The sequence below is a fragment of the Vulpes lagopus genome, chromosome 23, assembly GCF_018345385.1.
Source record: "Vulpes lagopus strain Blue_001 chromosome 23, ASM1834538v1, whole genome shotgun sequence".
NCBI lineage: Eukaryota > Metazoa > Chordata > Mammalia > Carnivora > Canidae > Vulpes > Vulpes lagopus.
In genome coordinates, this window is record NC_054846.1 from 28,200,207 (window position 1) to 28,217,694 (window position 17,488).

Below are 17,488 nucleotides of genomic sequence, written 5' to 3' on the forward strand. Positions count from 1 at the left end.
CACCTATGATCAAAGCTTTTATTAGTTTAGCAAAATTGAAGTAAATACTATACGGTATTCCTCATGGCTTTTAACATGATATAAGTCATTGTAACAAAAGGATAAAAACAATATGTCAACTATACTAAAAACAATAAAATTTAATTTGAGAAAAAGATACCATTCTTTTTGAGGGATTTGTGCCATTTTTGGCCTTTCAAATTTGGCAAGTGATTTTAAGTCAATTGTCGAGTATCATTTTTATTTTATTCAACACCTCTGGAAAAATTGCATATTTGAGCCTTCAGAATTGGACTAAAACATAGTATTTAAGGATCCATTATTATTTATACAACTTTGAGAGCTGAGGTCATGTATAAAAGAACATTGTTTCCTTTCATTGGCTATTCATTTAAGGACATGAGCACAGCTCTCAATGAGAATCGAATCTCTTTAAATATTGCCTTTTTCACTAGGTACGAAGGAGTATGAAAAAGTATAAGAAGGCAATTTTAAGAATATTCTTACTCGTGTCTATTTGTTAACCTTTTTTTTGGTCGCTGCTCTCTCAGTCCCTAAGTTTTCATCTCTATATTTTTTTCTTAAATCTTTTGTGTTGAGGTTTTTTGGTTTTAGTTTTTAAATATTATTTCTGTAATATATTTGAATGTATTCCATCTACCTCATTTATTGACTCCATACAAAATGAGGCACACAAGCTCAAGGTTTAAAAGCAGTGGTTTTGAGAACTCACTTTTTTTTTTTTTTTTTTTTTTATGATAGTCACACAGAGAGAGAGAGAGAGAGAGAGGCAGAGACATAGGCAGAGGGAGAAGCAGGCTCCATGCACCGAGAGCCCGACATGGGACTCGATCCCGGGTCTCCAGGATCGCACCCTGGGCCAAAGGCAGGCACCAAACCGCTGCACCACCCAGGGATCCCCTGAGAACTCACTTTTAAAGAATTTTTGGGGGCGGCCTGGGTGGCTCAGCGGTTTTAAGTGCCTGTCTTCCGCCCAGGGCGTGATCCTGGAGTCCCAGGATCGAGTCCCACGTTGGACTCCCTGCATGGAGCCTGCTCCTCCCTCTGCCTGTGTCTCTGCCTCTGTGTGTGTGTGTGTGTGTCTATCATGAATAAATAAATAAAATCTTTAAAAAATAAATACTTTTTGGGAGGATGGGGCGGGGTTGTCAGATTTAGATTTACTGCTTCTGTGTTAGTTTCCTGAGCCATAATGGAGTATGACTTGCAATGGTCTTTTTCATTACATTTTGGTTAGAAAACCTGAAACAAATAATATTTTGTTGTTTGCAGGCCTTCCAAGGGAAGTCAAAGATTGGTAAAGGAAAGTATGTAGGAAAATTACTTATTTTGCAGTTTTGCTAAAAAAAAAATCACGTCTTTTGTAAAATCCTTTAGTATCTTACAATGACTGTGGTGTCTTAAAAATCTCAGGGCCTTAAAGTAAAACATTTTTTCATAGCAGAATGTTAACCAATCTATATAAAAAGACGGCTTGACAGTTTTAATTGTGAACTTTGATATTTTTGAACCTTTGAATGTTCCAACATTGGGTGTATTTTAAAACTTGACAGATGTTCAACAATTTAATTATAATCAGATTTATCTATTTCAAGACACTCTTCAAAGTGAGAACATTTCAGAAATTGAGGAAGAGGGGTACCTGGTTGGCTCAGTTGGTAGGGCATGCAACTCTTGATGTCAGAGTCATGAATTCAAGCCCTATGTTGAGTGTGGAGCTTACCTTAAAAGAAATAATAAAATAAAGTGCACTCCTTTAAGAAAAGGAATAATGTTTAAAAAGAGAAATTGAAGAAGAGATGGATTGAAATTTTAAGAACACTAAACTTACAATTGTTTGCTTTCAGTCAGAAATTGGGTTTGGAAAAATGGAAACTTATATCAAATTGGAAAAGCTTGGAGAGGTAAGCAAATACTTTTTTCAAAAATATAACACACCTTCTTTTTCTTGTTTGTTATCTAAACTCCACAATTAGTTCACAGTTTTTACCAACCTAGCAAAAAAAAAAAGTAAGCACCATTGTCTAAAAGACTGTATCTTATACTGAAAAGGTAACAATGTTAGAAGGAAAAAACTTTGAAGTCTTGAAAATATGCTATCAATTTAAGAGGAAATGATTTTTTTTTTTGGCTTATAATCTTTTATTTGAAGCATAAAATGTTGTGCTTTCTTGGTAACAAAATAGGCATCTCTCTGTTAGCCTCCTTGGCAGTCTGTTGTCTGTGCTGTCATGTGGGAAAGAAATTGCATGAGTTCAAACCTGCAAAAAATAAAAATTTGTCTCTAAAGATGAAAACATATCTCATTGAAGGCTTAGGAAATTTTTGGCTAAAAAGACCTTGGTTTTCTTGAGCTTGCTACTGAACTAATTTTGCACTTGATCTTAGCCAAAAGGCCGAGAAGCGATGTGACTAATTTTGAGGTGGTCTTCTTTCTTCCCAGGGTGAAAAAGGGCCAGCCAGAAAACAATGGAATTAGCTATTAGGAAAGCCTTAAGAAAATTTGAGGGCTATCTTAGCAGTGATAGAAGAAATCTCCTGTAGAATATATTTGTTGTTTAACAAAGAGTAAATGTACATAAATTCTGAAAAGTCTGAGAACTGATAAAATTTTTCATATTTAACAATGTCAGTTATATTTTCAGTTTTCAGTTAATATGGTCAGTTAGTGGCCTCAGAGTTCCCATATCACTGCAGGCAAAGTACCTTTGATTCTGAAGCTACTGATCCAGTTAATCTGATTCAGAGTACAAAAAGTAGATTAAATATTCTCTCTGAGTTTTCATACTTTGAAGCACTCTGTAGGGTTATAAGAATATGGAGGCTCTGCATATGGTACTGAAAGTCCTCTTAGCTATAAGAAAACCAAGATTAATCATTGTAGAGTTTTGCTTGCAAAATGGACGTTTAACATATGCTTACAAATTAGGAATTTAGGTCTCTATATTGTATAGATGCTGTAGATAGACTCTTAGGATATTTTGATGTATCTTTCAAAAATATATTTTATAGGGTACATATGCAACAGTATATAAAGGAAGAAGTAAATTGACAGAGAATTTGGTGGCATTGAAAGAGATCCGGTTGGAACATGAGGAAGGTGCACCCTGCACAGCTATAAGAGAAGGTAAAATTTTATCTTTGTGACCAAAATGTATACAGAGTTTATATAGAATGTTTTAAAACCAAAGCTGCATAACAAGAGTTTATGTTTTAGTAAGTAAAAAGAGCTCAGATAAAGATGACTGGGAGATATATTTAGACCTTAAAGCTAATAATTAAAGTCAAAATATTTAACAGAATTAATTATATTATTGTATAGGTTACAGTGAAATACTATGAAGTCATTAAAAATTACTGTCATGGATAAATATTTGACTTTGGGAAATGTTATATACTGTCTATGGGGAAAAGTAAACTATAAATTGATATATACAGAATAACATGATACCATTTTTTTTTTAAAGTTAGATTATCCAGAAAATGACTTGAAGCAAGTCATAAGCAATTTGGAGGAAAAAAATGTTAATACTTGAGAAAAAACAGAAGATGTTTTGGAGAAAGTTACTGTAACAGTGGGGATAATTTTAAGTATGAAAAACAAACCCAAAGCTATAATAGAAAAATGATTAGATTAAAATTTATGCTGCAGATCCTATTGGTGAATTTTTGTTTTACACTTAAGAGAATCTTAAACTCAGTCAGTTCATGGTTAAACTTCAGGTTTTTTATAGTCTGGCTACCACAGACTGAATAATTGACTTTCTTTTCTTTCTTGCAGTTTCACTATTAAAGGATTTAAAACATGCAAATATAGTAACCTTACATGACATTGTTCATACAGATAAGTCTTTGACTTTGGTGTTTGAGTATCTGGTAAGCATTTAACAAAAATTGAGTATTTACTTTTGCTATAATAAAACGTAGCGTTGCTGTTTAGTTATTGGTATTTAATTTAATTATGTGTTGTGCATTCAGTATCTTTCCTCAAGAAAACAAACAGCAAAAACCACTTTTAAAAATTAGATACTATTAAGAAATCAGCCATGTCCTCTGAGAAGTATGTATCACATAGTAAAGTACTATATTTTTTCAGGATAAAGACCTAAAACAGTACATGGATGACTGTGGAAACATCATGAGCATGCACAATGTAAAGGTATGTTTTAGTATGTGTTCTTAAATAGCCCTTATATTTTTCAAACATAGAATGCAACAGGAATAGATAGAAATAGTAATTTTAGAGTTTTCAAAACATATAAATATGTAGAGTATAGAAACTTCTGCTTAGAATTTTAGGCCTATTGTTCAGCTCCTGCCCTGGCTTATTCTTAATGTCCTAATGCTCTGTTTTTCACGTACAAGTAAACTGAAGGTACATTCTTGAATCCTCTGTACTTTGGGCTCTTTTTGTCAACCCCAGAGAAACAAAAACCTTCTGTGTTGCACATCCCTTTTTCTACCAAAATGCACAAAAAAGGTCTACCATTAACTTAGAGGAATTGCTTTTTTCAGAGAGTCATTCAGAGCTCTACAGTGCTAATTCTCTTTTCTGAATCATAGCAGATTTCGAAGGCTGAGTAGGAGGTGCAGAAAGTAAAGTACCCAGAGGGTGGGTGATAGAAGCTGGTTTAGGTTATTTTTATAGCACATAATTCACCAGAGCTATGCAGTACCAATCTCTTTGACACCTTAGAATTTTTATAAAACCACTAATTCCAATGCCTTATTTTAAAGACACTGTCCCAGATCAGGGTTTTTTTGGTGGCTGGGGGGTAGATGTTGTTTAGTTGTTTTGCCAGAAAAGCATAATCAAATTGTAAGTCTTAGGAGACCTGTAAACTTAGAAGGATATATTTATTTTAAATCAATTTCTATAAATAGGGACTATTACTATGCAGACAAAATTTCATTCCACTTTATTTCCAATTTTTATTTTCATAAAATTGTCAGTGGGTGGATGCTTCAAATAGAATAATAAATTGTAAATTTAGAGAACAACTGTATAAGGAAAGCTTTGTACTTAAGGATGTGGGTTTTTTTTCTTTGACTATTTTGGCCAGTTGCTTTTTGTTTACCATAACATGCTTACCAAGGTATATCTTATTATTTTTAAGACTAATTTCTATTCATTTGTTTCTGTAGCTGTTTTTATACCAAATTCTACGTGGTTTGGCATATTGCCACAGAAGAAAGGTATTGCACCGAGACTTGAAACCACAGAACCTACTCATTAATGAAAAAGGAGAATTAAAGCTAGCAGATTTTGGTATGGAATGTATGAGATACTTATAAATAGTTCCAGGTGGTTACATTTATAAGAGCAACTGTTGACACTGTGTGATTGCTTTTACATGAGTTTGGAATTTCTCTGTAGCCCAAACTTTGGTGGGTGAGTTAGGTTCATGAATGCTAAAAGGTACCAGTTCTCAGATATGGTCTTTAGACCCCTAAGCATCCTGAGACTCTTTCAGGGCATCTCCAAAGGTATATAATATCAAAATTATACTAAATGTTACTTTCCTTTTTGACTGTGTTAATATTTGCAGTGATGGTCCAGAAGCACTCAGGGGTAAAGCTACTGGTGCCTTAGCATATATCAAGGCAGATTGTACTTAGTGGTCATTGTGTTCTGTACCACTATACACTTGGAAGGAAAAAAGTGTCAGTTACATATAAAAAGGTATTGGATGAAGCAGTAAAATTTATTAATTTTATTAAGTCTCCATCTTTATATGTCTTTTTAGTATTTTATGTGATAAAATGAGAAGTATACATAAAACACATTTGCTGTACATGGAAATACTATGGTTATCTCAAGGAATAGTGCTTGTGTGACTACTAAACTTCTTTTTTTCAAGGAACATCATTTTTACTTGAAAAAAATGACTGATGAACAAACTATAGGTACTCAGATATATTTGGCACAGGTTTTCTTGGAAATGAAGTGAGCCTATCACTTCAAGGAAAACAACTGAAAGTATTTCTTGCCAATAGGAAGGTATGAATTTTCAAGAAAAAATTAGATTTTGGAAATTTGGATCTGCTACTTTGAGCTTAATATTTTCCCCATACTTAAATACTTAAAAGATTTTACTGATGAGATCGGTGGTGATATTAACAAATATTTTTAAAAATATGCTCAGAAGTCTGTAAACATTTGGAATATATGTATAACTTAGAGTATCAATATTTTCCAAAATAACTAGTATTTACATGATATTAACAGAATCGTGCCTGGCTAAAAGATACACTTAAAGTGCAAGATAGACCAATGAATTTTAATGTAACAGGAGCATGAGAAGTTTACTAATATAATTTGTTACCACATAATCTTTAAGAAATTAAATCTTATGTAGTGTCAAAGAATATGGACAGTTTTCAGAAAAGGCTATTTAAATACTTTTCTTTTTTCCAACTTCATATCTTCATATCTGAGATCTTGAATCTCTTCATAAACTTCAATCAAAGCAACATGTCATACAGATTGAATACAAGAGCAATTGTGAGAATCCAAGTCTTCTTTTAAAATAGACTACAAATATAAAAAACAAGGTTATTTGTACTAATTTTTATTTTCCTTTAGAAAAAAATCTTTCATAAAAATTAATATATAACTGGTGTATTAAATAAGTTTTAATTTTTTCTCCATTTTTCTAATATGGCAGATATCAGTAATCTATGTAAATAAAAGATCTTTGGGTGCTGCCACTACCGAAAGGTTCTTTAACATGACTGCCACCATGACTTTGTATTTATATGCTTATTAATTAATGCTATTTATCTGTCTCTCTTTAGCTAACCCAATTTTGAGATCACAAGTTCTTTTTGCTTCTAGGAAGTAAACTTTTTTATATTAAAGAAATTATATAGTAGTTTTGTATTTTTTTGTTTTGTTTTTTAAAATATTCCACATTTTGAGAGATTTAGTACTGTAACAGAACTTGGTTTTAAAAAGTCAGTGCAGTTTTCACAGTTAGTGTCTATCATTTTTCATAAATGATTATAGTAGTTTTACTTTTGGAGTATTGCATTAAATTTGAAAATATAAATGGTTCAAGTATTACTTTGTTAATAACATTAAAAATTCACTAAGTGGTGATTTTGTTCAGGAAATTCCTATACTTTTACTCATTGAACTTTACTATTTGTTTGAAAGTAGGTTAGTATTTGTTTTTCCTTCCTTAAAAAGGAAATGAGTAGAGGTCACGTGTTTTTAAACTTCAGAATTATTTGCATATGCTCACATATACTATATGGTGTCTTGGGCACAGTTTATGTTGTTACTTTCCTTATATTGTTATTTTGGCTATCTTTCGGGTTTTTGTTTTTTGTTTTTTTGTTTTGTTTTTTGTTTTTTAGTTGAGCTGAATTTACTACTCTATTCCTTAATCCTAAAATGAATAGTAGTGATAGAGAAACCCTCCTTGGCTATTAGAAATGCAAAAAGGAATGAATGGCAAGGGTCATCAAAAATGTACTTTTTGGGGGGAATAATGTTATGAGTGCTCTAAATTTTGCTTCTAAGAAAGTAAACAAAGCAAATTTTATCTTTTCACAGGCCAACAAGAAATTCTGATTATTCCATGAGATAGTACAATCAATTTATCTCTGCTTTTAGTTAATTATTTTTTATTGGTTGTGTAGTAAATATACTTAAGAACCACAAGTAAGGGAGGGTCATATAACTTTGAGTATTTTATTGTAAATTGTTCTTGATCTCTATGAAAATTATATCATTTTTCTGTGATTGATTCAGATATGGGGAGCTACTAATACAAACATTTTTGTTAATAATAGAAAATGGCTTCTATAATTATACCATATCACAATTAATTTGGTTTGGAAGAGATTATTTTGTTTCATACCAATACTGAAATTCTAATTGTGAACCAGGAGTCTATTTGAACAAGCACCCTAGTTCAGAATTCTGTTAGGAGCAGGAGAGTAAGGTATGGAGGAGACTATAACTTGCTGTTGATTTGATGCTGTACATACTGGTTATAGAATAAACCAACTTGTGGCCCTGCCTTTTTCCTCAAATAAGCCATTATTAACATCAGGAGGAAATATTAGAAAGCTGCCCACATCTTGCTAATTATCAAAGTTGGTAGGAAAATAATTTGTTGAACTTATTTTACCAAGTTGAGTTGGTACAGTAAGACTTGTTCCAGTTATACCCTTTAGCTGTTATGTTATAGTAAACAAAAATAGTATGAGTGATGCCTGACTGTTTAAATTTCTGGTTTTATTTGAGTGACTTTATCTAGTTTAATAAGTATTGAATTATCCTTTTATAACATTTTTCTTATTTAATATTTTAATATATAAAATTATACATACCAAATAACAGCCTAAAAATGAATTATTCCTTGTTATTGAAATAAACTATATGTTAGAATAAATTTATATTTTTTCAGGTATCTTTTACAGTTGCTTCTTCAAGTGATCAGAATTTGAAGGCTTAGAGATAATAAAAATAACTCTCCTGCAAGTAGCTCAAAGGATGAGGTTGTGAACTCTTGCCTTTATTTCTAAATAAGAAGTGAATTCCACTTGAAATTGGCAAAAGAATGGCACATGGTTTTCATCATTTACATTAATACCCAAAGGCAGCGTGGTCCATTCTATTTAAAATTATGCTTAAATATAACTTAAAACTTAAAGTGCACAATAGCAGTGTAATTTATTCTAAAAAAAAAAAAAAACTAAAATTGGCATAGCAAATGAAAGTTGGAATTAGGTTAAGAAAAGGTAACAGGCCTCTAGCTATAAGCAGTAAAACTGTTTATCTCTGTATCATCAGCCTATTTGGCATTAATTTAAGTTCCACTTGGAAATAATTTTGGCACCGTGATTCATAGAAGAAAAGTATCTTAAGTTTAGATTAATAGGAGGCACTGTATCAAGTGCATTCACATGCATAAAAATAAACATGGTTTCAGATTGTGAAATTGTTAGTATTTTAATCACATAAGGATTTGCTTACCCAAGACCATGAGCTCTCAAAAAAATTCATAAAACTTACTTCAGGAAACTAAAGAGTAGCTGTCTCAGACATCTTGTGACTGGAGTCATAGTGAGGATATGGGTTATAGCCATTTCTTAATTGTTTTCTTTTCCCTGTGAAGGGCTAGCCAGAGCCAAATCGGTTCCTACAAAGACCTACTCCAATGAAGTCGTCACACTGTGGTACCGGCCACCTGATGTGCTTCTTGGTTCCTCAGAGTACTCAACACAGATTGACATGTGGTAAATACATGCATATGTTATTATCATTTATAGTTGTGAAAGAATGTAGCCGTTGTTAACACAAGGCATACTGATAGATACTTGAGTTTTAAGGCAATATTACTTTAAAGAGTGAAACATAAGCAGTAATTAAGAGTTTTGTCACATGAGTAAGATCACATTGGTTTACCAGTTCTACCACTTATAGCCATATAGTTAGTAACCTTATTCAGATACTGGCCTTGCCTCAGTTTCCTCATTTAAGGAAATGGGAATAGTAATATTAACTACTTTAAAAAAACTATTCTGTGGATAATGTTGAGACCAAATGAGCTAATAATACATATAAAGTACTTAGAAGAATGTTTAGTACATAGTAGTTTAAAGTAAAATTATTCTTGACATTTAATATTTAATATTCATTAAAATCCATTTGTTCTTAAGTTGACCTAAGAATAATAAAATAAATAAATATTTATTAAGAATAATAAATAAATAATAAAATACATAAATAGAATAATAAAATATCATAGCCACCTTCCTCATATCCCCTCTGATCATTCCTTTACTCAAATACCTTTGCTGCTTTCTCCATTCATTATCTATGGAGTAAGGTTCAGTCCATCAGTCTGATACTTAATGATCTCAATAAAACATCTCTAAACTATCTTTCCCAACTTACTTTACACTATTCCTCTGTATAAATATTCTCTTTTAGCCCAGTGGGCCACTCACCATATCTCAAATATAACCTGAGCTTTCCCATCTTTGCACTTGTGCTCATACCAGTCTACCCATCTGGAATGAATGCTGTGCTTCTCTGGGCCTATGAACCTGCAGAACACAGCTTTTCGTAAATCCTTCCTGAATACTACCCAGCATCCAGTGGCAATCCCTTTCTCTGAAATGTGGTCACATTTATTAAATATATAATGTAATGTTGTCATATACTTCTTTCTGTTGTCTTGTGTTGAACAACTATATATAATTTTGTGTAACATTTTTTAAACTTATTTTTTAAATTGTAAATACATATAATGTAAAATTTACCATTTTACCCATTTTAAATGCACAGTTCTTTGGCATTAAGTACATCCACATTGTTGTGCAACCTTAGCACTCTAGAACTTTTCATCTTGCAAAACTGAGACTCCATACCCATTAGACAATTCCCCATTTACTCCTCTTTCCAGCCCCTGGCAACCACTGTTCTACTTTCTTTCTCTATGAGTTTGATATTTCTAAGCATTTCATATGAGTAGAATCATAGAGTATTTGTCCTTTGGTAACTGGTTTTTTTCACATAGTGTAAATGTCTTCAAGTTTCATCCATGTTGTAGAGATATTTGACTTTTTTTATGTCAGAATTTATTTAATTTTTAAGACTGAATAATCATTGTATATGTATGCTACATTTTGTTTATCCATCCATTGGTGGACGTATGGGTTGTTTCTACCTTTTGGCTGTAACGAGTAATGCCACTATGGACATGTGTGACAAATATGTCTTTGAAACTCTGCTTTCAGTTCTTTTGGGTATATACTTAGGAGTGGAATTTCTGGATCATATGGTAATTCTATTTTAAATTATTTTGAAGGACAACCATATTGTTTTCTATAGTGGCTCCATCATTATAACTTTTTATATAGCATTTTAATATGTAAAATTTTACATACAGTAGTTAGAGTGTGAGTTCTTTAATGGAAGGGACTGTCTTTTAACTTTATTGACACAGATTCTAGAAGATAGTATTCATTCACTGAATCTCCCTCCATTTTTTTCCTTCCCATGCACATGTACACACTCAAAATGCTCACCACCCTGCACCTACCTGTATGTTCTGTCTCTGCTTCCTGCATAAAAACATCTTGAATCATTTGCTTCTCCCTATCCCTGTTACCCACTGTCTAAGACATAATAGGCATTAAATCACCTTTAGTTATTGGCAGTGTTTTTTTTCGAAGGTCATACAAAGTAGAGCTAGAATTTTTAAGGCAGGGTGGAGGAACTGAGATGGAGGAATGGATATAGCAATATGGAAGTTGAGACAAATAGGATACATGTTAACAAATTCGCTTAGCTGGAGCTGAAAAAAAATCTCTGCAAGAGGTTTTTCTAGCAGGTAAATACAAAATTCTCCATCCTGAGAGCCAATCTAAAGGAAAATAGGTACCTTCATAATAGGTAAATTGGCTTACTCATCTTTTTTTTTTTTTATGATATATCTTAAAGGGGTGTTGGTTGCATTTTCTTTGAAATGGCTTCTGGAAGACCTCTGTTTCCAGGATCAACTGTGGAAGATGAACTGCACTTAATTTTCCGACTGCTAGGTAACAGAAATATTTTCCTAGTAATTTGTTTTCTGCAATTGTGACTAGCTAGATAAGACTATATATTTTAAAAAAATATATCCAAAAATTTGGTACTGAGACTAACATAAATAGCTGTTTTAAGAATTATAATTAGTTGGGGTACCTGACTGACTCAGTCATGGGGCGTGTGACTCTTGCTCTCTGAGTTGTGAATTTGAGCCTCATGTTGGATATAGAAATTACTTAAAATCTTTAAAAGAAAAACTGATTAAGGAAAAATTGTAATCCTAAAGATTGAGCATTCTATGTGACTTCTTTTCATTTACTGAGTTCTGCCTTTGTATTAAAAATTATATGGAAGAACAGAGAAGTATTATTGAAAATTGGCCTGTAGCATATTATTAGGAAATAATTCTAGGTTAAGTGTTAGTTAGGCATCATTTTTAAGGCTTATTGTGTAATCCCCAAAAAAGTAGATATGTGTTTACTAATTCTTTCATTTTGCTTTCAGTTGAAATAGTCAAATCATCTACTAAATGCGAATTATTCTTTAAGACACTTTCTTAGTTCTCCTTATTTATATATATTTGTATGTATGTAAATTTTTATGTATTTACAAATACAAATTTTTTTTTTCAATTCAGGGACACCATCTCAGGAAACTTGGCCAGGTGTTTCTTCAAATGATGAGTTCAAGAACTACAACTTTCCAAAATACAAACCACAGCCTCTCATTAACCATGCACCCAGGTACTTTTTTCTTTTTCTTTAAACCAAAGGGAGAAAACCCACATGATTCTTTCCAGTCTCTTTTTTTTTTTTTTTTTAATTTTTATTTATTTACGATAGTCACAGAGAGAGAGAGAGGCAGAGACACAGGCAGAGGGAGAAGCAGGCTCCATGCACCGGGAGCCCTATGTGGGATTCGATCCCGGGTCTCCGGGATCGCGCCCTGGGCCAAAGGCAGGCGCCAAACCGTTGCGCCACCCAGGAATCCCTCTTTCCAGTCTCTTAAAGCATTAGCCACAGTAAGGATTCAGGGAAAAATATATAATACCTGTACAAAGTTCTTAAATATTTTAGGATCTGATTTAAATGAATTTCTTCCTTTTGTCAGATTAATTTTATAATTCAGAGACCAAGATATGTAAATCAAAGAATTTGAGCTCCGTATATGAATATAGAACATCCATATTAGAATTTTAGAGTTTATGTAGATGGTTCCCTTTATCTGAAAGAAGACATTGTTTAATGCCATCCTCAGCACCATGAAGACCACGATGAAATTTTTGTTTTGTTTCCTGCAGTATTATTCTGTATTTACTTATAAAAACCTAAGAAAGTGTTATAAGTAAAATCTTGACTCTGACACAAGATGACTTGTCAGTATTTGGCCAGTGTTAATGATGTGATTTGTATTTGAAGAATGTAAACTCTTTCTGACCTCTTAGGTCCTAAATGTTGGCCATTTAATTAAAGTTTCTCAGCTCTACCCCCAGATCTATTTAATACTGGCATTAAAATTTCAGTCAGAACATTTCTACTTACGGAATTTTTACGTTTTCAGTAAGTAACATAGAATAACTGACCCCTTTTGACTGTTTTTTCACATTTCCTTAAAAAAATAAAAGAGTACACCCAGATACCAAATAAGGTCAGTGTTTGTTTTAATAAAAAGCCATTCACATTGCTTACAACATAACACACTTGGCTCTAGTTCCATTTATTCTCAAGCTAGAAAGAGTAGGAAAAATAGTTCTGATACAAAAATGTTTTTAAAGTATTTATGTGAATTGATGTTCTTATTGTTACTATAGCAACTAATAACATTCTAAGTAGACTTTCTTAGGAAAATAATACTATGTGCAGGGCTTTTTATGTGTGTCTCTTCCTTCTAAGTAGCATAAATCCTATTTTTGTGATTTTTATGTTGCTTGCTATTACGGTGTCCAGTGCAGAAGGTCAAGCTCTTCTTTAAAGTAGGTTCTCCATGACCTTAGCCTCTAGTTTGTCTGTGCCCAAGGGGCTCTGGATATTTGCCAGAATGGCAAACTACAAAGGAACAGAGGAGCCTAGAAAATGTCTAGGCCACAGCATCCCCAGTATCTACTAAGAGCACTTGAGAAAATGTTTCTTTATTCATTATTGTGCTTTTGACAGTGAAAAGCAATGCAAAATAGAACCTATAATTTCTGATCAAGAGATTATCCCATTAAAATAGTCCCTCAACCTTCTATTGCTTATTAAGTGAATTTCATCACCATAAATGACTACCTCATTGATTTTGTAGCCCTAGTTTTTAATTATGTTTTATGATGTTATTGCGGCATATTTAAATTGAACTTTATAGCTTCTATAGTAGACTGCCCTGTAAAAATGTGTTGAATGAGTCATCTGTGTTTATTGTGAACCACAGTGATGCATGTGGGGCCACTTGCCTCTTTATTTTCACCTATACAGTGAGAAAATGATGCTTTTATAGCTTGTGTGTAGTGGAACACTGAAAATGATACACTTAAGTAATAGAGGTTACTTTGAGATAGAATGGTGATTTTAAAAATTTCTTTAATTTTCTTATTTTTTCATTATTGAAAATTTGAGTCAAAGCCCGGTTTTTTATAGTTTCTTCTTAAACAAGTGGCAGGATAAGTCTTTTAAGGATAAAACAGATTTGAGTCTGTTTGAAAGCAACAAGAGTGGCTATTTTAGAGCACTTGAAGTTAGCAGATTAAGACACTTGGAAAATAGTTACATTTGAAAGGTTGCTGTCAACTGAGATAAAAGAATAAATTGCCACTTGTTTTTTGTTGTTTTTAGGTTAGACTCTGAGGGAATCGAGTTAATAACAAAGTTTCTTCAGGTAAGTTACATCTTACTTTGTAATCACTAAGCCTCAGTTTCTCTGCATCTGTAGAATGGGATAAATAATACTTTGCTTAAATATTTGTCATGACGATTTTTTTTTAAGATTTTATTTATTTGAGAGGGAGAGTTAGCGAAAGAGCACACAAGCAGGGGACAGAGGAAGAAGCAGATTCCCCTCTGAGCAGGAGCCCAACGTGGGGCTCAATCCCAGGACCCTGGGATCATTACCTGAGCCAAAGGCAGATGCTTGACCAACTGAGCCATGCTGGTGCCCCTTGTCATGACATTAAATAAGAATATTTATGGTAGTATCTGGCATGCTTAAGGCATATGCTTAAATAAAATAAGAATAAATGATGGTTTCTCTTAATGTGTATAGGTCTCTTATTGTGACCTAGAACAATTTGAGGTAGTCCCCTTCTGGCATTGATCAACTATGTCCAGGCCATATTCTCTGCAATTCCTGTTCTCTTAAGTTCTTTTTCTTTTCCTTATACCTAGAGCCTTACAGGCTGCTGCACCTACAAATGTCTTCTATTCAAAGTAGGAAGAAGAGCAGATAAGGGTGTCAGCCATAATAGTCCTCTTGTATCTGGAAAGCAAAGCTTTTCCAGAAACCCCTACAAAGCTTCTTCCTAAGTCTTGGTCACCAAAACATTAATTGTAAGAGAGGCTGGGAATTGGGGAGCAAGATTGCCATAATTAGTCTAAATTTGGTAAAATCATGATTCATCATTGATATGTTGAATTTGGAAGCATGGGCACCTTAAATAGATCATCTCATCAAGGAAAAAAGGGAAATGGGATCCTAATAGGTAATTTAATAGTATCTGTCCTGGAGTGGCTGCACCAGCTTACATTCCCACCAACATTCCTCATTCTCCCCAACATCTGTCATTTCTTGACTTTTAATTTTAGCCATTTTGACTGGTGTGAGGTGGTATCTCATTGTGGTTTTGATTTGTATTTCCCTGGTGTTGAGTGATGTTGAGCATTTTTTCATGTGTCTGTTGGCCATTTGTATGTCTTCTTTGGAGAAATATCTGTTCATGTCTTCTGCCCATTTCTTGACTGGATTATTTGTCCTTTGAGTGTTGAGTTTGATAAGTCTTTTATAGATTTTGGATACTAGCCCTTTATCTGATGTGTCATTTGCAAATATGTTCTCCCATTCTGTTGGTTGCCTTTTGGTTTTGTTGACTGTTTCCTTTGCTGTGCAAAAGCTTTTTATCTTGATGAAGTCTCAATAGTTCATTTTTGCCTTTGTTTCCCTTGCCTTTGGAGATATGTCTAGCCAGAAGTTACTGCAGATGAGGTGGAAGAGGTTGCTGCCTGTGTTCTCCTCTAGGATTTTGATGGATTCCCATCTCACATCTAGGTCTTTCATCCATTTTGAGTCTACTTTTGTGTGTGGTGTGAAGGAATGGCCAGTTTCATTCTTCTGCATGTGGCTGTCCAATTTTCCCAATACCATTTGTTGAAGAGACTGTCTTTTTTCCATTGGGTATTCTTTCCTGCTTTGTCAAAGATTAGTTGACCATAGAGTTGAGAGTCCACTTCTGGGTTCTCTGTTCTTTTCCATTGATCTATGTGTCTGTTTTTGTGCCAGTACCTTACTGTCTTGGTGATTACAGCTTTGTAATAGAGCTTGAAGCCAGGAGTTGTGATGCCACCAGTTTTGGTTTTCTTTTTCAGCATTCCTTTGGCTATTTGGGGTCTTTTCTGGTTCCATACAAATTTTAGGATTATTTGTCCCAACTCCGTGAAATAAGTTGATGGTATTTTGATAGGGATTGCATTGAATGTATAGATTGCTCTAAGTAGCATAGACATTTTAACAATATTTGTTCTTCCAATCCATAAGCATGGAATGTTTTCCCATTTCTTTGTGTCTTCCTCAGTCTCTTTCATGAATGTTCTTTAGTTTTCTGAGTACACATCTTTTGCCTCTTTGGTTAGGTTTATTCCTAGGTATCTTAATGGTTTTGGGTGCAATTGTAAATGGGATTGACTCCTTAATTTTTCTTTCTTCTGTCTCATTGTTAGTCTCATTGTTAGTGTATAGAATTGCAACTGATTTTTGTGCATTGATTTTATATCCTGCCACTTTGCTGAATTCCTTTATGAGTTCTAGCAATACTGGGGTGGAGTCTTTTGCTTTTTGTTTTTTTGTTTTTTTTAAAGATTTTATTTATTTACTCATGGGAGACACAGAGAGACAGAGACATAGGCAGTGGGAGGAGCAGGCTCCCTGTGGGGAGCTCAATAGAGGAGTCCATCCCAGGACCCCAGGATCACAACCTGAGCCAAAGGCAGATGCTCAACCACATGTCCCTCTTTTGGGTTTTCCATATAGAGTATCACATCATCTGTAAACCACAAAGAGATGCCTCCTCACACCAGTCAGAATGGCTAAAATTAACAAGTCAGGAAACAACAGATGTTAGCGAGGATACAGAAAAAGGGGAACTCATACACTGTTGGTGGGAATGCAAGCTGGGGCAACCACTCTGGAAAGCAGTATGGAGGTTCCTTCAAAAGTTGAAAATAGAACTATCCTATCCTAAAGATACAAATGTAGTGCACATGCACCCCAATGTTTATAGCAGCAATGTCCGCAATCCCCAAACTATGAAAAAAGCCTAGGTGTCCATCAACAGATGAATGGATAAAGAAGATGTGATATAGATATACAATGGAATACTACTCAGCCATCAAAAAAAGAAATCTTGCTATTTTCAATGATGTGGATGGAACCAGAGGATATTATGCTAAGCGAAATAAGTCTGAGAAAGACAATTATTATATGATCTTACTCATATTTGGAATTTAAGAAACAAAACAGAGAATTATACAAGAAGAGAAGAAAAAAATAAGACAATCAGAGAGGGAGACAAACGATACTAGACTCTTAATCCTAGGAAACAAACTGAGGGTTGCTGGAGGGGAGGCGGGTGGAAGATGGGGTAATTGGTGATGAGTATTGAGGGCACATGATATAATGGTATAAGTGTATTATATAATACACTTGGTATTATATAAGACTGAAGAATCACTG

At 33.6% G+C, this 17,488-nt stretch overlaps 1 protein-coding gene and 1 pseudogene across 3 annotated transcripts in view; one reads left to right on the forward strand and one right to left on the reverse strand.

The window, feature by feature from the left end:
- Positions 1-17,488, forward strand: part of CDK17 (cyclin dependent kinase 17) — a 110,832-nt gene that overhangs the window by 88,009 nt on the left and 5,335 nt on the right. For all 3 annotated transcript variants that reach the window (XM_041738415.1, XM_041738414.1, XM_041738413.1), the window contains exons 6-14: positions 1,869-1,925; positions 3,034-3,148; positions 3,803-3,897; positions 4,118-4,180; positions 5,167-5,290; positions 9,153-9,273; positions 11,486-11,583; positions 12,210-12,315; positions 14,383-14,425. In XM_041738415.1, the coding sequence (XP_041594349.1) occupies positions 1,869-1,925; positions 3,034-3,148; positions 3,803-3,897; positions 4,118-4,180; positions 5,167-5,290; positions 9,153-9,273; positions 11,486-11,583; positions 12,210-12,315; positions 14,383-14,425 (822 nt within the window). The remainder of the gene's footprint in view (positions 1-1,868; positions 1,926-3,033; positions 3,149-3,802; positions 3,898-4,117; positions 4,181-5,166; positions 5,291-9,152; positions 9,274-11,485; positions 11,584-12,209; positions 12,316-14,382; positions 14,426-17,488) is intronic.
- LOC121481712 lies at positions 2,257-2,429 on the reverse strand (annotated as a pseudogene).